The sequence below is a fragment of the Archocentrus centrarchus genome, chromosome 6 (genome assembly GCF_007364275.1).
Source record: "Archocentrus centrarchus isolate MPI-CPG fArcCen1 chromosome 6, fArcCen1, whole genome shotgun sequence".
In the NCBI taxonomy this organism is placed as follows: domain Eukaryota; kingdom Metazoa; phylum Chordata; class Actinopteri; order Cichliformes; family Cichlidae; genus Archocentrus; species Archocentrus centrarchus.
In genome coordinates this window covers 16,747,554-16,768,796 of record NC_044351.1, presented here as the reverse complement: position 1 = coordinate 16,768,796, position 21,243 = coordinate 16,747,554, and the positions used below count along the sequence as shown (strand labels likewise).

General features: G+C 39.4%; 3 protein-coding genes across 5 annotated transcripts; all 3 read left to right on the top strand.

Annotated features, from left to right (window-relative positions):
- The first annotated feature begins 190 nt into the window (after positions 1-190).
- LOC115782168 (ribonuclease P protein subunit p25-like protein) lies at positions 191-1,925 on the top strand. Its single transcript, XM_030732218.1, has one exon. The coding sequence runs from the start codon at positions 208-210 to the stop codon at positions 856-858; it is 651 nt and encodes a 216-aa protein (XP_030588078.1). The 5' UTR covers positions 191-207; the 3' UTR covers positions 859-1,925.
- A 1,272-nt stretch (positions 1,926-3,197) lies between these two features.
- Positions 3,198-6,360, top strand: LOC115781573 (cytochrome c oxidase subunit 5A, mitochondrial-like). 3 transcript variants are annotated; one of them, XM_030731307.1, is made up of 5 exons: positions 3,198-3,356; positions 4,467-4,583; positions 5,524-5,645; positions 5,745-5,866; positions 6,220-6,360. In XM_030731307.1, exons 1-4 carry the CDS (start codon positions 3,284-3,286, stop codon positions 5,856-5,858), a joined length of 426 nt encoding a protein of 141 aa, XP_030587167.1. In that variant the 5' UTR covers positions 3,198-3,283; the 3' UTR covers positions 5,859-5,866; positions 6,220-6,360. The 3 variants fall into 3 exon arrangements, with proteins under 3 accessions (XP_030587167.1, XP_030587166.1, XP_030587165.1); XM_030731306.1 differs by having other exon boundaries at positions 5,951-6,360; XM_030731305.1 differs by having other exon boundaries at positions 5,745-6,360.
- Positions 6,361-9,503: 3,143 nt separating this feature from the next.
- LOC115781942 (AT-rich interactive domain-containing protein 3B-like) lies at positions 9,504-20,822 on the top strand. The gene is made up of 9 exons (XM_030731889.1): positions 9,504-9,716; positions 10,401-11,018; positions 14,759-14,833; positions 14,956-15,028; positions 16,020-16,203; positions 16,860-17,110; positions 17,426-17,689; positions 17,796-17,885; positions 19,634-20,822. Exons 1-9 carry the CDS (start codon positions 9,690-9,692, stop codon positions 19,771-19,773), a joined length of 1,722 nt encoding a protein of 573 aa, XP_030587749.1. The 5' UTR covers positions 9,504-9,689; the 3' UTR covers positions 19,774-20,822.
- The last annotated feature ends 421 nt before the right edge of the window (positions 20,823-21,243 follow it).

The following is a 21,243-nucleotide window of genomic DNA, read 5'->3' as shown; positions in this document are numbered from 1 at the left end:
GAAATGAAGCATGGACAGAGGAGAGAGAGACGATCAAGATAAGTGACAAGTTTGGATTACAAAGTGGGTCAGTTTTTTGTTTCTTAGACTAAATGAACAAGAAAAATGTTTTAGAGCCCAAGGGAAAATATGCCAATAGTCTCAGACTGCAGCTTCCTGCAATGTTATTTTTCTGCTTTCTAAGAAATTATTTAACCCAGGGTTCAGATGAACAGTTCAAATATATACAGCATTATAATGGAACAACAGCCCACTGCGTGTAGTTCCTCTGTCCAGATGCCATCGTCACTTCCAAGACCTGCTGGTGAGAACAACTTTAAGAGAATCAGCCGCACAGAGGACAATAATCCCTTTCCGATTCCAGGCTTGGCAGCAGACATCCTGCACATGCGTGTAAAAGAAGGAAGCAAGATTCGCAATTTACTGCAGTTTGCAGCAGCTCGCATGCAAGGAGAGGGAAGCAACTCAAATGGGACTTCACTACGACAGGTGCTCTTTACTGGCTCAGGCAGGGGAGTCACCAAGACTATCACCTGTGTGGAGATCCTAAAACGTAAAGTTGAGGGCCTACATCAGGTGTCCAAACTCTACTACAAGACAGTGAAGGAGGTTTGGAAGAGTCCACAGCAGGGCGCTCCAGGTATAACCATGGAGCGGAGCGTTCCTGCCATCTGTATCCTGCTGTCTAAAGATCCTCTGGATCCCCAGGAGCCTGGATATCAGCCACCCCAAATCATCAGTGGTCCCACAGAGGATGCAGAGAGGCGTAGGGGTCTGTTCAGAACGGCTCGTGCTCATTCATTCCAGCACACAGCCAAGAGACTCTGTCTGGATGATTCGAGTGTATGTTTTCCCTAACTCTGACTACATCATGTGTAGTCAGTCAGATTTAATAGGGGATTATTTTATCCTTTATTTTAGCAGCATAAATGTTTCCTCGAGAAAATAATACATCTGCATTTCAGGGTTTTTATTATGGCGCTTATGTGAGGCATTTTGGTACTAAAGTAAACATCTGTGTCTGCCTTCAAAATGTATGATGTGTAATTCATGAAAAGGTGAATACAAATGGAAGTATGAATTTGTCTTTTGCAACACTTTGTTATGAAATGTAACACGTGTATAAACTATTATTAGCAGAAATGTAAGTAACAGATTATCAGTTACAGTGGGGGTAATAATTATTTGATCCCCTGCTGTATTTGTAAGTTTGCTCACTTACAAAGAAATGAAGTCTCTAATTTTTGTGGTAGTTTAATTTTAAGAGTAATAAATTGATTTGCATCTCATTGAGTGTAAGTATTCGATCCCCTACAAATCCAGCAGGACTCCTGATCTCAACTCATTATGTGTGTGCAAACCTGGTGACCAACTACAAAAAACGTCTTAACACTGTGCGAGTCAACAAGGGTTCCTCCATTAAGTACTAAGTCATGTTTTGCTTGGGGATCAAATACTTATTTCACTCAATGACATGCAAATCAATGTATAACTTTTATGTGATGTGTTTTTTTTCTGGATTTTTGGTTGATATTCTGTCTCTTGCCATTAAAATGAAACTACCATAAAATTAGAGACTGTTCATTTCTTTGTAAGTGAGCAAACTTACAAATTCACCAGGGGTGGGACAAAAAATGAGTTCCCCCACTGTATATGCTGATAATGTTTTAGATTTAATTTTTCTATATTAGTATTTTGTTTATTTTTGATGGAATGATGTAAATTAATCAACAGACTGTAAATGTGCCCAATTTTAACTGTTTTCCCCTGACAGATACTAAATAAGGTATTAAATCATTAAAAAACAAAAAACAAAATCTAAAGTGAGAGAGAGAGATAATATAAATTACTGATGTTAGACACTACTGAACACTATTAAATGCTCCAAGGTGATTCTGATGCAAAAAAAAAAAAAAAAAAAAAAAAATCAAGTCATGAAACAAATTTGGTCACAGCTATTTTAAATATAAACAATAGGGTTTGAATCTATTGTGTTTACTTTTCTCTGCTTCTCGGAATAATTCATGTGCATAATTATGGCTCGCAAGAGCACACATTTTAGGTTTGGTTGGTTCACTTTCAGAATTATGTTACACTTTTGTAATGGAATAACATCATTGAAAAAATATGTTAGAAATGAATCATAATATGGTACTGTGGCACAGTGGTCACAGTAAGAAGGTTCTGGGTTTGGTATCTCTCTGTGTAGAAAACTGCATGTTCAGCATGTGTCTGTGTGTGCGTTTCCTCACTTACGAGATTGTCATTGTTAGGTTAGCAAGTGATTCTGAATTGGCCATAGGTGGAGTTGTTTGTGACCGCTCCAGGGTTTATGTAAACTGGGACAGTCTCCAGTGCCCCTTTGACTGTTGCTGAATAATTAGCTAATAAGGAGATGAATGCAAAAGTATGCATCTTATCTCTGATGTTTTAGTGTTCAAGCATGTACCTGGATAAACAGAACAGAAGTTTTTATGGAATAAAAGCAGTTTAAATGTCCAAAATTAAAGTTTTGCATATAAAAAATACTTTTTCATGCACTTTACCACTTGGATCAAGCTAACATGATCATAAAGCTTTTTTTTTTTTTTTTTTAAATCAAAGTTAGTTCATTTCAGTAAGAATTTGCCCTCTAAAAGGTGCAATGGTAAGATGCCAAACAGTAGAAAAAAAAAAAGATAATAAAAATGGTTGGGACCATATAACTCTTATCCTGAAAGAATATGAAGTATAAGCAAGCCTTACAAAATTTCTGTTTTGCTAGTAGAAAGCTTGGTGCCATTTAAAGTTTCAGCTTGTGTGCAGTTGTATCATCATTTTTGTGGGAAAAAACAAACAGTTTCTTTAAGAAATTTAATTATAGCAGGAATCTAATTTAACTGACTTTGTCTGTATTCAGAAAATTATAATTTTGTAGTAAGGGTACCTGATTACTGAATGTGAAACAACGCAGGAAACCTACTTTAGCAGAAACTTGAAGAGCAGAGGGACACACTTTAAAATAAGCCCTAAATGTACTTTTAAACATAATTTTTTTTTGCGTTCTCATCTCGTTAAAAAAAAAAAACTTCTCTGTGACAATGACACTGCATCTTTTAACACGTTTTTCCAGTTCTCAAACCTACCATTTTCTTGGCAAAACCATAGGGAAGTCAAAGGTACATCTGAAATTAGCTGCAGTTTGCGCACGCGCAACAGATGGCGTACGTGCTGGGCTAACCCAGTTAGCAGTAGCTTCCTGCTGCCAGACCGCGCCGGTCCGCGTTGTTCTCCATCTCGTAACATGTTCAGAGCCGCCGTCCGTCTCTCGGTGTCCGGTGTCCGGAGTTTAACTCGGACACAACCAGGGTGCCAAGGTAACTGTTCATTTTCACCCCTTGTAAATATATATATATATGTATGTATATTTCATTGATATAGTTGCTTATGAAACCGGTCAGGGCGACGGTGTAACGGAAATCAAGTGCGACTGTCGGCACATTGGGGTTCCTTTACGGCTAAGCTAACTAGCTTTTATTCGAGTAATTGGAATTATTTAATAATCGCTGTAAAACTGCGTGCTGATGTTTCAGTCTTGTTATCCAGCTTCTACCCACGTAAACTGTGGGGTGTTCTGCTCTGAAAATGTCTCGTTGTTCCTCTCGGCGGAGTTTGTGTCCTTGCCGTGACCCGGTTAGAAGGCTTGGACAGGGGCCCTGTGATCTTTGCGGATGATGCTAGTTGCTAACATGTTAACTAGGTTAGGTGACTGTAGCAGATCTCAGCGTCAGAACACAGTTTGGCACAGACTGTATCAAGAAGAAACAGAATACTGATGTCGTGAGGCTGTAGCCGGCAGATTTCTTCACTCTCAGTTTATCTTCAGAGGTCAAGAAGTCTAAATAAGTAATCTGCTTATGTTATATAGGTTGTTTGCTATTAACATAGCGTAATGTATGCCTGAGTCATATTGTTTCATTCAGACTTTCTTTCAGACAATATATAATATATGTAATTAATTAAATACCTGAGCACCAAATGACAGACATTCCGGTATGTCACGTTTTTGTGTGTCAGTCTGCTACGTGCAGAAGGTAGGTCACATCAGGAAGATGGCAATGATCCAGCTGCATCATATTACAAGGAAGAATTTATGCTGTTTTCATTGTAGATGCATAACCCGGACAGTTTATTAGCTACAACCATGAAATCTAATGAGTTGATTACAATAACACTGACACCGTCAAATCTATTTTAAGAAGCTACTGCATGTTAAGTTTTAGTTGTCAAAAAGGTAATGGCTTTTATTTCATTGAGGCTATAACTGGTGGTGGTGTATTGAACTGTATTAAATTTAAGTGTACCTCCTGTATGAAAACTTAAAAATATGATGCAGCCCAGTCCTGCTGCATTACTTAACAGGCACTGTAGGAGGTTTGTTTTATTGGCGACAGATTGCTGTAGTAAAAATTCCTTTTATTATGCAGCTCTTCTGGCCTCAAGGTGTTACTCACATGGGAAGCAGGAGACTGATGAGGAGTTTGATGCCCGCTGGGTCACTTATTTCAACAAGCCAGACATTGACGCATGGGAACTGAGAAAAGGTATGTTTATGGAATGTGGTGATGTTGAATGAATCTAAGTTACTGCAACTCAGAATTTGAAATATTAAAGTGTAATATTAGAGTTCATGGGCTTCGCACAAGGAAGGTGTTTTTACTGTTTTTGTTATTCAGTGATGAGGTATAAGTGTTTGTCGAGAGTCAGCAGAGATTGTTGTTGTTAAAAATCTGGCCTCTTAAATTTTGGAGCAAATTGGCAAGAGTGATTTATGACAATTTGGGATTAGGGATTAGGGCTTTACTGATGATCGATTGAAAACTCAAGAATTTTGCTTAATCACTACAAGTTTGCAATATTATGATTAAAATGACATATTCGCTTTGTATTTTTTTTTTTTTTTAAGAAAATTGCTCATCAAACTTGATTTGTCTCAATTCTGAAATCCAATTGTAACATTGTAAAAATTGGGCATTTGTTGGCATTCAGTATGAAAATTAAAACAAGTTTCTTTTTTCTTGATGAGAAACTCACCCTGATATTGTTACACACACACACACACACACACACACACACACATATATATATATGAGAGAGAGAGAGAGGTTCAAACATCTGTATTATTAACCGCTGCTAAAACAATGACACAGGCTGCATGCACTCTGTAAATAAGCACTAGACAACAGTTGTTTGCAATATGTGGAGTTATCTCACAGCTAATTTATCTAACTTAACAGCCTGCCCTGTCCACTGAATTTGTCAGACTCTACATAAGCAAGTGCCACCTTTTGCTGTTGAGTGTTGGGTTAATACAAATTTGAGACATGTCACCAGTAACTTATTTATAGAGGACTGTAGTACAGTATAATACAGTATGTCAGACTACACAGAAAGTCATTTAAGGAGAATGGTTAATCTTTCTTGGACACAGTTCCTTAAGTCTTTTTCTCTGATCTCCAGTTTAAATGAAACTTCCTGTTTCAGGGATGAACACGTTGATTGGGTACGATTTGGTACCCGAGCCAAAGATTCTCGAGGCTGCACTGAAAGCCTGTCGTAGGTTAAACGACTTGGCCAGCGCTATCCGAATTTTGGAAGCCGTGAGGGTGAGCAAAAAGGCACATGAGACAGTATTGCCAGCCAGCACTTCTGTAGTCAGTTGCCAGATATTAATAATTAATGGGCTTTATCATTTATTTCCTCAGGACAAAGCTGGACCCCATAAAGATATCTACCCGTACGTGATCCAGGAGCTGAGGCCTACATTAAATGAGCTTGGCATCTCTACACCTGAAGAGCTTGGCATTGACAAAGTTTAGCAGAGCAGGTGCTAAAATTGTCCGTCATGTTTATTCTCTTCCACGTGCGTTATAAAGTGGCTGTTTAACAGCTGTATGCTTGTTTGTTTCAGATCTGAGAACATACCAGGACTCAGAATGCTTTTACTTTGATGCTTGCCTCATAAAATGTGTGATATTTAATTTGGCCTTTATTAAGTTCTTTTGCTTGTAAAATATTGTTGAACATAATAAAGGAAACTGTATCTTTGAGTGTCATAAGTATATGAAATATTTTTCAATAGTTTGAGTAGTTGTTGGAGTAATATTTCAATACTGATTGCTTTAGTAGAGAACAAAGTGTCACTAAATGATACATGTTGTCCAAATGTGTGTCTTCTAGGAGTCACATTTTACCACCAGGGAGCAGCATTTCCATATGAATGTGAAATCATTCTACTGTACTCCATCTGCATCTGTTTTTTGTTTTTTAATTTCAGGGAGAATTTATGTGCGGGTAAAATAAACTTGTTCACATGACAAACGGTGTAATATTATTATGAGAAGATGTCTGAAATATTGATCAAATGCAGAAGTAAAATTTCTTTTTCAGATAAGTGTATTTTAAGGATTGACATTTTCTTAATTATATTTCACATTGGGGGTATAACATGACCATTTTTAAATGATTCAATACTTGTTTATGTAGTCTGGCATGAACTTTATTATTATTGTGTGTAGAAATGATCTCCGGTGTGAAATGGTTAAAAAAAAACTGCAAGTGATAAGTGGGCTCACTATAGATTTTAAAAATAAATGGAAGGCTGCACATTTTTTCCCTTAAATGTGTGACCTAAAAATCAGTGAACAAAACTATTTGAGTACAATATTTTTGCCCATTATTTACAAAAATTCCATGCCGTAGAGTCACAGTGACAAGTGACTTATGTTTTAGGCGATGCTAATTTAGATATTTTGACATGCTTAAAGGAGGTTTGCGTTGTAAAGACACCTTTGTGTCTACTGTATAGTTTAATATCTGTTAATAGCTCTACATCTGCTTTCTAAATTTATATCCATGTGAACTGGTTCCCGAGATGTTAGGACACTTGATACTATTATTGGTGGCTTGCTAGAATACAGGTACAGGAAATGGGCGTTATATATTTTGTACCACAATGGACCAGTTATTATTATCTGTGATCTCAGTACCAGCAAGAACATCCTGTATTTTCATTTAAATCTCTCTTGCTGGGTTTAAAGTAAAACAGTTCATATTTTGTCTGTTTTTTTTTTAATTACCTTCAAGGCTACAAATGCTTTATTTGATGGTTGAATTTAAGAGTTTTGCTCTCGTTCTGGAATCAGTCAGTGCATGTCAGCAGCATCTGCGTTGGGCTTTATTTAGATTGGTGGTAGAAACTATAGCCACTGATTCCCCGAGCAAGCAGAGTAATCACATGTACTATTTTGCTGCTCAGAATAGAGGAGCATTAAATGCTCACCGAGGTGCAGAGACTGCATTTACAGATAGCTTTTATTAGCAGGCAGCTAAAGAAAGGATGGATTTCTCCTGTTGGCACTGCTTGAAGAGTTTTGTTACTTCAGAATCTGTTCACAAATGAATTTGTTGAATTTGGAAAACAGCAGGGGTGTGGCTCCACCCTCTCAAATTTGAATGATACTCCTTAATGGATCAACAAAGGGAGAAAATGGGATGTAAGTCACCTTTTTTCCTGGCATAAATAACTGGTTTGATACACACCTTACAATTCCCTAAGGTTAACTTAAAACAGGATGTGTGAGATGCTATCCCCCCCAGCAAACACCACTGGTTGAAACAATGGTGTTATTCCCCAAAGCTGGTCACAGTATGATGGCAAAAACTTTCAAATACCTGGGAGTGACCATCTCACAGGACCTGTCCTGGACTCATCACATAAACATCACTGTGAAGAAGGCCAGACAGCGTCTCTACCTCCTCAGGCGGCTGAGAGACTTCAAGCTCCCACTCAAGGTGCTCAGGAACTTTTACACCTGCACCATCGAGAGCATCATGCGTGGGAGCATCACCACCTGGATGGGAAACATGGGAAACATGGCCCTAAAAAGGGTGGTTCGTTCAGCTGAACGGACCATCAGAACCACCCTCCCCAACCTGCAGGACATTTACACCAAGCAGTGCAGGCTGAGGGCCATGAAGATCCTAAAACAGCCCAGCCACCCCGGACACTCTCTCTTCTCCCTGCTCCTTCAGGCCGGCGTTACCGCTGCCTGAGGGCTAAGACTGAAAGGTTGAAGAAGAGTTTTTACCCACAAGCCATCCGTCTGCTCAACTCTGAGCCCTAACTGGACCATTATTGCACAATGTAAATATTATAATTTAAAAAGTGTGTATAGTGTATAGTATATAGAGTATAGTGTATAGTGTGAATTACTTTTTTTTATTTTTATTCTTCTTATTATTTATATGTGTGTGTATATATGGTTGCAGGTACAAAATACATTTCACTGTGCATTGTACTGTGTATAACTGTGCATGTGACAAATAAACACTATCTTAATCTTAATCTTAATCTTAAAACCGCAAGGTCCAGTCAGAGTGTTTTCTCAGCAGCATTTGAAAACTTATTTGGTTAAGAAATGGTTGTGAACACAGTCAAACAACATCCACTCCAGGTACACAGGCTAGTAACTAAACATCTTTAAGCCATTTACATTTTAATTCTGTCTCATTTGTTACATAGTGACCCTGATGTATCTGAGCCATCGAAATTGCCTCTCTGCCTGCCTCGTGTCACCATTACAACACTGGGTGTGTTACCTCAGAAACGTAAAGCAACTCCTTGAGGGAGAAGTCACAAGGTCATCCTCCTGGTGCTTGTTTCTAATGTTGTCCATCTATACATCTATACAAACTTTCCCTTGCTAGAAAGTCCAACAAGGACACCCATTTGAGGATGAGGTAACATGTCTCATGCTGGCACAGCTTTCATTTTGAACTATTTTTTTCAAACAAGACTTAACATTGAGAGCTGGATTTTTTTTAGCTCCATTACCTTGTGGTTGAATCTTAATTACATAATAAAGTATTACATGACACCCATGTGTCCCAGTGCTTGTTTACAGAGGCTGGAGGTCCTACACAATTCAAAATTTCAACCAATTTCAAAGTGGTTTGGTTCAGTTTTTACTTCTGATTGAACTGGGCCCACAGACTGGTTTTTGATCTACCCACGTGCCACTTGGTATTAACCTATATGCTAACGCCCCTGGAAAACAAGCGCAAAATTCTACCTAAGAGCCCACGCACCCATGCATTTGCATGGTGGATTATGGGAAGCATTGACTGGAGATATCTGAACAGATGAAACGCACCTTTTGTGTTTCACACTTCGGCTCTGCTCTCCCAGTCAAAATAAAAGGACTATAAAGGAAAAGCGACTTTACTGTCCGAAAGCATAGTTTGTTATTTTTATTTATTTTTTTCTACGGTAAAGGTCGTGTTACCTTTGTAAATAGTAGCAATGGATTCTGCTTTGGGGTGGGATTTCCTTAAGAAGTGGGTGGGAAGCTCCACATAGCTGCGATCTTTACGCACGGGGCGGGCCTTCCATTCATCCAAGCTGGGGGTGTGCGCCGCTCAGTCAGACAATCGAAGATATTTTAAGTTTGTGTGCGCCGTGAACGACCGCAGGGAGCTGAAGCACGGCAGTATTACCCCTCCTCCAGCTTTCACACTGCGAGGGGCTTTAAACCACATTTGATCGCCAACAGGGATTTTTTTTTCTTTTACCAGTTTAAAAAGAGAAACTGACCATGGGATGCGATTAATTTCTGCCGAATGAAAGAACTTCGTAAGACCTGTTGGCGATGATGAATTACTCAAAGACGCAAATGGTGAGTAGCCTATTGACGACTCTTTAGTAGCCCACCTACCCGTGTTCGTTACAGTAACAAAGCAAAATGAGACAAATATGAACTTTACTAAGAGAATTTGCGCTTTTTAAAGCTCTCTCTGTAATTCCCTGTGAGGGTAACAAGTTTGAAGCACTCGAGTGTGCCTTTTGCGAAGTTAAATCTCATTCATGTGTCCCATAAAACCGACGAAACCCGTTGTGAAATAACCTACTCCAAGGTCCTTTCATGTTTAAGTAGCCTTAAACAAACTGAGACCACTGAATTTTTTTTAATAAGTCATTTGGATGTTTGTACAAATGTATTCTCAAAGGAATTTGCGTGTTTTATTTTATTTTGCTCTTTTTGTGAATAACGTCTGTTTATCCAACTTTATTGTTCTTTAATGAGCTCTCTGATCTCGACTCATCCTGTTTTTCCAAAAGTTTGCCTACCTTAATTTGAAAAAACAAACAAACAAATGTTTAACTTTATTGATACAGTATACCTGGTATTTAAATACTGCTTAATTTGCGTCTGCAAGCATTTTTTAACATGCTGATTGCTCTGGATTTGCTGTTGCATATTAAAACATCTTAATCACACACTATACACGGTTTAAATAAAATGTACCTTAAAATTTATCATCAAAGTTCAGCCATTAGTGAGTTGTATTTTTCTCCACAGTCCAACTTATCAGACCTTGGAAGTTCAGCTGGGTGCTCACAGTCCGTTCCAGCTGGCGTCAAGCTGGAGGTGTTGATGGAGCATCTGCAGAGACAACAAGAAGCAAACGTGGAGATGAACCTGCAGGAGAAGCAACTTCTTCAAGCTCAGCTCCTGTTCGCTCGTCAAGCTGCTGCAGGACGAGCTTTAGCCTCCAGACAAGACTCAGCGTTGTTTGAAAAAGCAGATGGACAAACTAATCAAGCAGTTCAGCAAGCTTTAAATAACCGTCTGAGCAGAGTGGATCCAGAGGAGGATGACGAGGAGGAGGAGGAGGATGGAAACTCAGATGATGAGGAAAAGGGGATTTTGGGGTCTCGAGACAACAATGAGGAGGAAGACATGGCTGAGGAAGAGGAGAACAGCTCTCATCAACAGGCGAAGAAGCCTCGACTCCAGCATGTTTCACATTTCCCCTTCCAGCCTGATTCTACATCTCCATCAGCGGCGGTGAAGCAAACTTCTGAATCTCCACTTTCAGTGAAAAAGCAGGAGCACATGGAGAAGAATCTAATGTCACTGGCCTTCACGTCACCGAATGGCTTTGCTGACTGGGGCTTTAATGATTCAATAAAGCAGGTAAACTTTTTTCCATATCAGTACCATTAGATGTTGGAGAATTTCAAATCCACTATAAGAATTTATGACCAATTAACTAATGTAATTGTTTTTTAGTGTGTGTACGTGTTGTTGACTTTCCTCACTGCTGCTTGGTCTTCCTCCTGATGCACAAGCAGGAAGGAGTGTTCCCTTTTTGCAAAATGCCCCAAACGTGATCCTGATTAATCACTTGCCAGGCCAGATATTTTCCCTTTTTGCCATACTTTAGATTGTGGCTCAGACTTTTGAAAACACCTGCAAGCCACTGGCTGAGCTAAAGGCTCGTGACTGTGGTCTGATCCTGGCTCGTCAAAGAATCCGCTTCAGGGCTGAGAAGATGGGAGTTGAAATGTGAGCAGGAGATTAATGAAATGCCCCCAAGTGTATGTTTATGGCCTCAAGGGTTAGCCACTGTCAATTTGCATCAGTCAAATTTCCTTTAAATATGCCCAAGAATTGCATTAATTTGTAAATTCATCAATCCATTTCCCAGCAGATGTCTTTGACCGCATAAGAAATGAGAATTTCCCCCTTTTTTTGGGGGGGGGCTGATTGGTTCTTCTCTGTGTGAAAAGAGCCCTGTGTCAATATAATAAACTGATTAATGAGGCCTGTAGGTGCAGGGACAGCTGGGTTAGTGCCTGAGCATGCAAACTGCTAACCATAAAATTTACTTGCAGTTGTTTCACGGGAGAAGAATGGTGCTTTTGATACCATTCCCCAGGTTTTTACACATTATTAAGATTTTTTTTCTTTTTTTTTTTTTTTAAATTTACTTCTACTTTTTGCTCTCCGTTTGTCTGATCTTTGGTTAAAGTTAAATGTGGATGTGCGACTGCTACTGTAGCCTCGTGGATAGCTTTGCATAATTGAGCCGTCGCTGGGCAACACTAAATGGCAGCTTAATTCCACTGAAAATAATCAATACATTATATTGCCACTGCAGCGACAATGTGTTTCCTTTTCACAGGCCAGCAAGCCGAGCTGCGGGCAATAAAGAACATTTTGTTTTAGTTTAAGGGCAGTAATGAGAGTCGAGAGACTGTTGTGGAAACGGCTTAATTGTGTGTGTGTGTGTGTGTGTGTGTGTGTGTGTGTGTGTGTGTGTGTGAGAGAGAGAGAGAGAAATTATTTGATTTGTTTTTTTTCTTTTGCACAAAACACAGAAAACATGCCACAGCCCAAATCTATAATTAGAACCAATTTATGTGAGGCCTTTGCTGTGACCCATTTGTGTCCGGATCTGTGAGGATCTTTGTAAGTGGTCAGATTAACTGCACAAAGTATTCTTTGTGATATTTAATTTCATTCGGATATACTTGATGTATGACAGAAATAGTTTTTTCTCACTGCTTCCCACTGTGTTGGAAAGTGGGTAGAGAAACAGGAATGCAGTCAGTGACCACACTCACACAGGTTTCTTTTTGTTTTGTTTGTTTTCCGCAGCTGAACCTCAAAATGGAGCTCCTTTTCAGTGGTTGCCCATTAGGCCTTCTTATCTAACATCCATGTTAATAGGTCCACTAACTTGAAAATGGGGTCTTTTTAAGTTAATTGGTGGCTGGTTGAAATAGCTGCTCTTTTCACCTTACAATTGTGTTGAGCTCCGCAGCGTCTTTATCTCTGTCTTTTGTTCAATTCATTACCGAAATATCTTTGAAAATCTTGACATGCTTTTCAAGCCTCATCATGCCGGACAGCCATTGTTCACCCCTTATGTGCAGTCTCACTGTAAGCCTTTAAATGTAGCTTGTAAAAAAGCCCCTGTTCACCCAAGCTTGCAGCACAGCAAGGAACCAGATAAATGATCTTGACTTCCTGGGGGGATTAAAGGCCCAATAATTTGATTCGGCTTAAAAAATGTGGGACCCCCTGTGGTTGCATTGTGATTTGGAGAGGGTTGAGTTTTCACTTTTGCCCTGCCGGAGAAACTGAATGATTTTAATGAAGCTCATAATAGGGGGCAATCGGTTAGTATTAGCATTTCACTATTTTAATGTCGGACTTAATTTCTGTCATGACTGGCTGAAGAGAGAGACTTCTACTTTGAAGTAATGCGCATTAGCCAGATCATTTGTAATTTAAATCTTTTTTTTTTTAAAAATCACATTAAAAAAAGTTGCCTCTTTAACAAAACAGAAGAAACCTTTTTCCTGGCCTACATACTGAATACTATCAGGACTCCCAGGCTGGGATGTGTGAAAGCTCTGTGAGCAATTAACTGAAAGCTCTTTGTTAACAGATCCACAGTAGGTCTCACTTGCTCATCAATAAAGGGGGGGAGGGTTATATTTCGATCTGATGCTGAAAAGACTGGGATGTTTGTCTACATTCAATAGGGTTTCTGCTGAAGGCATAAAAGTCCTTGATTAGAAATTCTAAGCTGAAACTGTTGGATGTATCAACAGCTCTGCAAACTCTGGGACGAGTTTAACCAGTTTAACCTCAAGAAACTAGAAATGACCAGAGGACAAACTGTGTTGGGGTTTTGTTTTTTTTTTTTAAATTTGAGTCTGGTGCATTGGTTTCCTACCATGGGGAGGTCATCAAAGTTTCTTACATGTGCAGGTAGACTTGAGTGAAAATAAGTGTGTGTAAGTAATGGATACATGGTTAAATCAACTGCCCCAAGAAGTTCCAGTAGAACAGTCATCTAAGTTCAGACTGGTTGTAATCAACTTTAACGAGGCTGTGGAGCTGACATCAAATTGAACCCCTGCGTTTCACTTTTGGGCTGCTATTGATGTGTGTTAGTATCTGCAGTTTGCCTCTCTGTTTTTACTACAAATACAAGGACGGTTACAGCTGGTGTGAAAGCCAAATGATAATCACTTCTAAACTGACTAACCAGGAAAACAAAGGCTGAGACGTTATGGCTTTTAGCCCCAAGGCTGACCATATTGCCATGCCAAATGTTTAGTGAATAGGAATGTGTGTATAAATGCAAAATGATACAATTAAACACAAATATCAAGTAAAAGGCTAAATATGAAAAAAAAAAAAAAAGACAAAACAGTCCATTAATTTTGTTAACTGTAAGCATAAGAATTAAAAGCTTTCACGCCATTAAATACAAAAACACATTTTGATGTTTTGTCTAAACTTCTCCTGCTTGTTTGAATTTTAAACATGTTAATATAAAAAACCAGCCTGCAAGAATCTGCAGAAAGCAAACCTGCGATGGCTTTCCATAAGCTGCAGCTAGAGCTGGATTTGTAATGCCACAAGGAAAAAAGAAACATGTCACCTCAAAGAGCTCTCCATACTCGCACTACCGTGCAACTCTCAGAGCCTGTTGGAGGGATAGTAAACTCAGCAGGTCTTTCCACTCAGCTGCACACACACACTGCCCTCCACTAACATTTTTAACCTTTGTTATGTTGAGGAGGTGGTGGAGGAATAACATGTCACATTAAACTTCCAGTACATCACGGTTCATTTAATTAATCTTCATTTTATCGGTCTCTGCCCAGTCAGATGTTTACTGTAATCAGGTGTTTACCGGAGGACAGTGTGATGGTGTACGTGGAGGCAGGAACTCCAGGGTACTCCAACAAGTATCTCACTTATTTAAAAAAAAAAAAAGTGTCTGCATTAATCATCTGTTTAAGAATTGTCAGTGAAGATGTCAGTACTGTCTAATCTGAGTAACAATTTTGCTCAGCAGCAGCTTGTTGTAAATGTTTTTTTGTTTTTTTTCTCGTTTGGTGTGTGTACAGAAAGGAAACGCCATGTGGGCTGAAGAGACTGACGGTGCTAAAGTAAGAGGAGAGCCTTCTCGGGACTTTGCCAAGGTTCGTAGTTCTGGTAGAAGTAAACATTTAAAATGCCTGAAGATATAACAGACTAAGAGCTTATTTACATGTTTCTGATTTCTTGTTTTTTTTTTGTTTTTTTTTCTTGTGTCACCTTCTAGCTTTATGAACTGGATAGTGACCCACAGCGGAAGGAGTTTCTCGATGAACTCTTTGTCTTTATGCAGAAACGAGGTAAGATTCAAATTCCTTTTTTTTTTTTTTTTGTGAGTAGGTAAGGCATCTCTAATTGCTAGTCAGATAATAAAAACAGGAGCACAGACCTCCTGGACGTTTTCCTAATATAAGTAACTACACAGCGACGTGTGTATTATTTACCAGATCGTTATACTGAAAATAATCTGAAAGGGAACAACACCACAAACACAGTGAGGTCCAATTCAGTGGCTTAAACGAGCCAAGGTGGTGACAGCATTTTGGCTGGTAATATAATTTAAGCAGGTACAGGCATCACAGCATTAACTTTAGAGACAACTTTTTCTTTTTTTGTATAAGGCTTTTAAACAAGCCTATTTCTGAGGAAGCTTGAGTATTTTTTTTTTTTTTTGTCAGCACTTCCTCATGTTCACTCCTGGATTTAGCCACTTGGTTAAAGACTTTCATACAGATTGGGATTTGTTGTTTGTGAAAACAAATCCCAATCCAAGAGGGAGAAATGCAGCCGGACATCTTCACTGCTTATGCGGACCAAGGTCATGGCCATGTAAAATGTGCATGTGTGTGTCTGTGGCATGTGTTGTTTAAGTACAAAGTAATCTGATTTCTACAACTGCTTTTTTAGCCTCCTTCATTAATTGGCTTTTCTCCAAATCGGGCCTGGAAGGGTCAGTTGTCAACACTGTCACCTGCTGGTGCTGTTGACACTAACGTAGCCCTTCCCCCACCTGCGCTCAGATCAATGCATCAACAAAGCTGCTGTTGTGGAATTATCCCCCACCCCAGCCCCATCCATCAGAAACCAGCTTCATTTGACAACTCTGTCTGCACAGATCAAACATGCCTACCCACATTATCTAACTGTAACCGTAGGCCCTCAGGTGTGCTGCTTCCTCCTCCTGCCATTTCATAGTGCCTTAACAGGACCGCTCTTGTTTGGTAACAATGTTTTCAGTTACAAAAGAACGGAAACAGCTACATTTCAATTACACTCTTTTTATTTATCCAGGAACTCCTGTGAATCGCATCCCCATCATGGCAAAGCAGGTGTTGGACTTGTACAAGCTTTATAAGCTTGTGACAGAGAAGGGAGGCCTGGTGGAGGTTATTAACAAGAAGATCTGGAGGGAGATCACCAAAGGCCTCAATCTTCCCACGTCCATCACTAGCGCAGCCTTCACCTTACGCACCCAGTAGGTGTCTCTCAGATTTTTAGCAAAATGTCAAAAAGATTTTAAGTGCTGACAGAGTCTCTTTAGGAAGAATCAGAGCAATGATTGAGCTCCGGTATGTAGGCACAGAACAGAATAACTAGCCAATCTAGAACTGTATTTTTATGGTTCGCAAGTCTATAATTTAAAAAGATGACTCTGCAGAGTCGATGCTGGCGGCTCTGTAGGTTTTCTGTGGCACAACAGGTTGTTGCAGGCAGCTAGCTAGAAACCAACTTATTGAGGAAAAACTGGAAATTCCATTCATGGCAATCTGTCGAGTAGCTGTTGAAACATTTCAAAACGTACATTTTAATATCAAGGTGGTATTTCAGCAAAGACTGAGGGATTTATCCTCTGGATATCTGGACAGAATTTAATGCCGGTTCAGCCAGCGTTCATTAAGATAAGTGCACGGCCTGGCTGACCAACATTACTGCCACCAGAACAACCACGCTTTTACCACAGTTAAAAAAATGTCCACGTTTGTTGGGAAAAATGTGGACTTTCCAGCAACTGTTGCCTAAAGAGCAGCAACATTTTTAGGCATTACCAGTTTGTAGATGAGGAGCTTCTTCATTCACATTTGTAAATGAGTAAAAACTTTTATGGAAAACTCATGGAACTTTTCGATGCAGGTATATGAAGTACCTGTATGCATTTGAGTGTGAGAAGAAAGGCCTGAGTTCTCCAGGTGAGCTGCAGGCAGCCATTGATAGTAACCGCAGAGAAGGCCGACGTCCCAGCTACACCAGTAGTCTGTACCGCTACTCCCCCTCCCCGGGCTCTGCTCCGCATGCACTCCTGTCTTCACCCAAGATGCAGGCCACTCCGACCACATACAACAGCCTGAATTGCTCTGCCAGTCCGAATTTAAAGAGAAACATAGGTATGACACATTGTATTTTGTTTCATATCTGTGGTAAAATGACCATATGTGGATACAGATTCCATATAGTTTCATACTAATGAATTTTACTCCTGGGTCAAATGCAAGTCCTACAATGCTGAACTGGTTGAATATTTCCACACATTTAGCAGACTGATGATAAAATGCACATTTTACAGTGATCAAGTTTTTTTTTTTTTTTTTTTTAATAAGCAGTGTAAGTTCTCAAACATATTATGAACATCTGATATTTTATCTGAAGGGGAATTTACTCTCCTGACCACACTCTCACTTTCCTGTATTGTTTCCAATCAGATGAGTCCTCCGCCCCTGTTATACCCCAGCTGCCCATGACTCTGGCACTGGGGCAGCAGCAGCAGCAGCTTGCACAGGCTGCCACATTTGAGCATCTTAGAGAGAGGCTGGAGCAAGGAGCAGGTGGCGCTGCAGCTGACAGCCCAGAGAAGAAAATGATGCGTCTCGCCGAGGAGCAGCAGCGCCTCATGCAGCAGGCCCTACAACAAAACCTCCTGGCGATGGCCTCTCACTTTACCCCCATGAACCTCAAACTTAGCAACGGTGAGTCTGCTTCTCCTACTCTGACCTCTTGTTGTCACTGAACATCATAGCATGCTTATTCTAGGACCGGCCATTCACTGGAATTTTTGGGGGTTTTCTCTGACAGAAAGCAAACATGATCTGTCGCTGAATATCTCCACTAATGGAGCGGCCAGTATCAGCGTGTCTGTGGAGGTCAATGGCACCGTTTACTCAGGTGAGTTATGAAATCTTTGAATAAAGTGTATTTTCTTTGGTACATGACACTAATGTGGAGGAACCATTACACATAGTGAGGAACTAAGTAATATTTACAGTGAAGTGGTAAAGAAGTATATGACTCTTATGAATATGCTGGAAGCTTTTTGGTTTCCCTTTGCACTCCACTTCTAGTCCCAGTTCCACTGACCAATGTGTTAAACAGTCCATGAAGGGCAAAGGAAAGAGTGCATTTACTGAAATGCAGTCGCAACACAACTAGTTATTGTCTGACAACAATTTGGCTTTTTTATTTTCCTTTTAAAAACAAACAAACAAACAAAAAAAAAACATTCTGCTTTTATAGACAAGGACCCACACGCAGGACAGGAAGGTTTGAATGATGTCAATTATTGGATTCAGATATCAAAGGGAGAAATCAGCCAGTTAGGGAATTTTATTAGTCATGTCAAAATTCCAAAAAATATTAATTTGCTTGCTTATACATGAGATTCCACTTTATCAAGGTTTACTGTGTACTAGCTAATAAGCCTCATCTCTACAAACATATTAATTATACATCTATAGTTTGGATATTTTTACACCATAGCACAGTATGAAAGTCCTTGAGTTCCTGTATAAACCATATGTTTTGTACACAAAAAATGACAGCAAATTCTGCCTTGTCTTTTTTTGTTAAAAAATTATATATATATATATATATATATATATATATATATATATATACTACTTATCTGTTTACTGTAGTTGCAAGAGTATTCATACCCCTTGAACTTTTCCATATTTTGTCACATTACAACCACAAACATAAATATATTTCACTGGAATTTAATGTGAAAGACCAACACAAAGTGGTAAACAATTGTGAAGTGGAAAGAAAATTATACATGATTAAAAACATTTTTTACAAATAAAAAACCGAAAAGTGTGGTTGTAATGTGACAAAATATGGAAAAGTTCAAGGGGTATGAATACTCTTGCAACTCATTGTATAATATAAAAATTTTCTGCCAACATACAGTTTGGTGAAAAAAGAGTTTTCACAGGACTCTGTGCAGATCTGTGAAAAATTAAATACAACCTTACTGCTTCTGTAGGAATTAAAAGGGTAAATGGCAACCAGGTGCTGCTAATCAAATGTACATTATTATTATTAACTGATCATCATCATCAGTGTGAGCACTTCTATAAAAGCAAAAGGTTTGGCAGTTTGTTGGTCCGGAGCATTCAGGTGTGTGTTAACGTAGGAGTGAACATTCCAGCAAATTCACTCCGAGGTCAGACCGTGCAATGCTCAGAGACACTGCAGTAAACCCAAGAGCTCCATCTCAGACTGTACCAGCCATAGTTAGCATGATATAGGTTAACTTTCATGACAGTACAATTAGAAAAAGACTGAAGACATGAGGCTGTCTGTCTGAGTTAAAGCTTGGCTGAAACTGGTTCATGTAACACACCAGCAAACAGTGAATCAAGGTGTTGCAATGGCACAGTCAAAGTCCAGAGTCAACCTGCTGTGGTGAGAGCTGTGCATAAATGAATGCCTGCAAACCCCAATGAACTGAAGCAATGCTATAGAGATTCCTCCATATAGATTGAAAAGACTGATGACGTTATTGCAATTGAATTATGGGGCTTACTTAGTTTTTCACAGTTTCACAGAAAATGCCTGTAAGAAGCTCATTGTGCAACGAGTTCTTTGTAATGTGCACAGTTATTCACGTCATTGTCTTCTCTGTTCTGTAGGGAAACTGTTTGCCCAGAAGTCAGCGGCTTCTGTGTCATCGCAGAACGTAACTCCAGCAGGAACAAGTGGTTTCAGTGCTCTTTCCTCCACACAAAGTTCCACCGCTTCATCTCCCACCTCCTCAAAGGGACCACATTAAAATTGCTGGCTTTTAAATCTGTCCGGAGCATAATGATTCCACAGCGCGCCGCGCTGTGTGCTTCTTGTCAAACAAGACCTGGATGAATTCCTTGGACTCTGCCACAACACAGGAAGCTTTCTCTTACTTTAATAGGATAGTCCGAGGTCAAACAATGTTGACATTACGCTTGGTTTAATGTCATTTCACATTGTAGTTTATCTAACAGTGCCTGTTAGAAGAATTTTCTAATATAGTAGCTTTCTGCTATAAAAGGCTTTAGATTTGTTTGGAAATATCTTTAGAGGAAAAAATGCTACAGCTCTTTGGGTGTCAGCTGCATTTGTAGTTATTATCAAACTGTTCTGTAGCTGCTTTTTCCATCAGTAGAACGATGCGGTTGCCAAAGAGCAGCTAGTGAAGACCAAAAAGCCTTCGTTCAGTGTCATAGCTCCTGAAGCCATTTTGTTTTGCTCTTGGTAAACCTTTGGTTTACTCTGAGCAAAAGGTTGTATTTTTTTGTACTTTGTACTTTCCACGGAAATATTGCACCTCCTAAAGAATCAAATGGAATTTCAAAGAGAGTGGATGCAGGTGGGCTTATTCATTTTTGCTTTATTGTTATTTATTCATTTGACAAGGCCTCAAAATTACACATCATTAATTTCAAATAAGTCAAAGACAACACGAGAGCCGATGTTTCTGCTGGGAGTTATCAGAATTGAAGTGACACAACATTTACCTCAGTTGACTTCCCATGTTGGTGAGTTTCTCAGGCTAGTTTCTTCTGGACTCAGGAATGTCCTCTGGACTCACTGGACTGATATGTATATCTTATCATATTGCTGTGTTATGTTTGTGTAAACGCAGAGAATGTATCCTTGAGGACCTTAAAGTGAACACTGAAACGGTGCTACCTCAGTCTTTAGTGAAATATGCAGCACGTGTTCATTTGCTGAAACTGTATATGGACAATCAAGTACACATATGATCACAAACAAATGCCACTGTGAAATTAACTGTTAAAATAAGGTTGACTTTCAGTTCTGTTGTTGGATATTTTGTAAATGTGGGGATGAGGAATAAAATACAGTTTTCTTTCTTTACATAAACTCGTATCTGTGAACCCTGTGTTAACTTAAAATATATCTCCAGACTGCTGACACTGAGGCCAGTCTCTTAAATATTACATGTGATTTGAAATAAAATGTTTATGACCAATATTTTTCCAGTGCAGGTGACACTGTGAAAGAGGAAACTGACTTTTTAGTAAGGTTTAGCTTTCAGGCCCTACATCTTGTTTTGGTTCTTGCTGCTCTCACATAATTTTTTTTTTTTTTTCTGCTGCAGTGGGCAGCTAATCCGCTCCTATAAAAAGCTCTTAAACCCCACAGTGCACTACCTGCTCTGCACCACGCAGTGGGCAGATGTGATCGCATGCAGCTGGTGAACACAGTGGAGCAATTAACAGCTTAAGATATATATATAAGC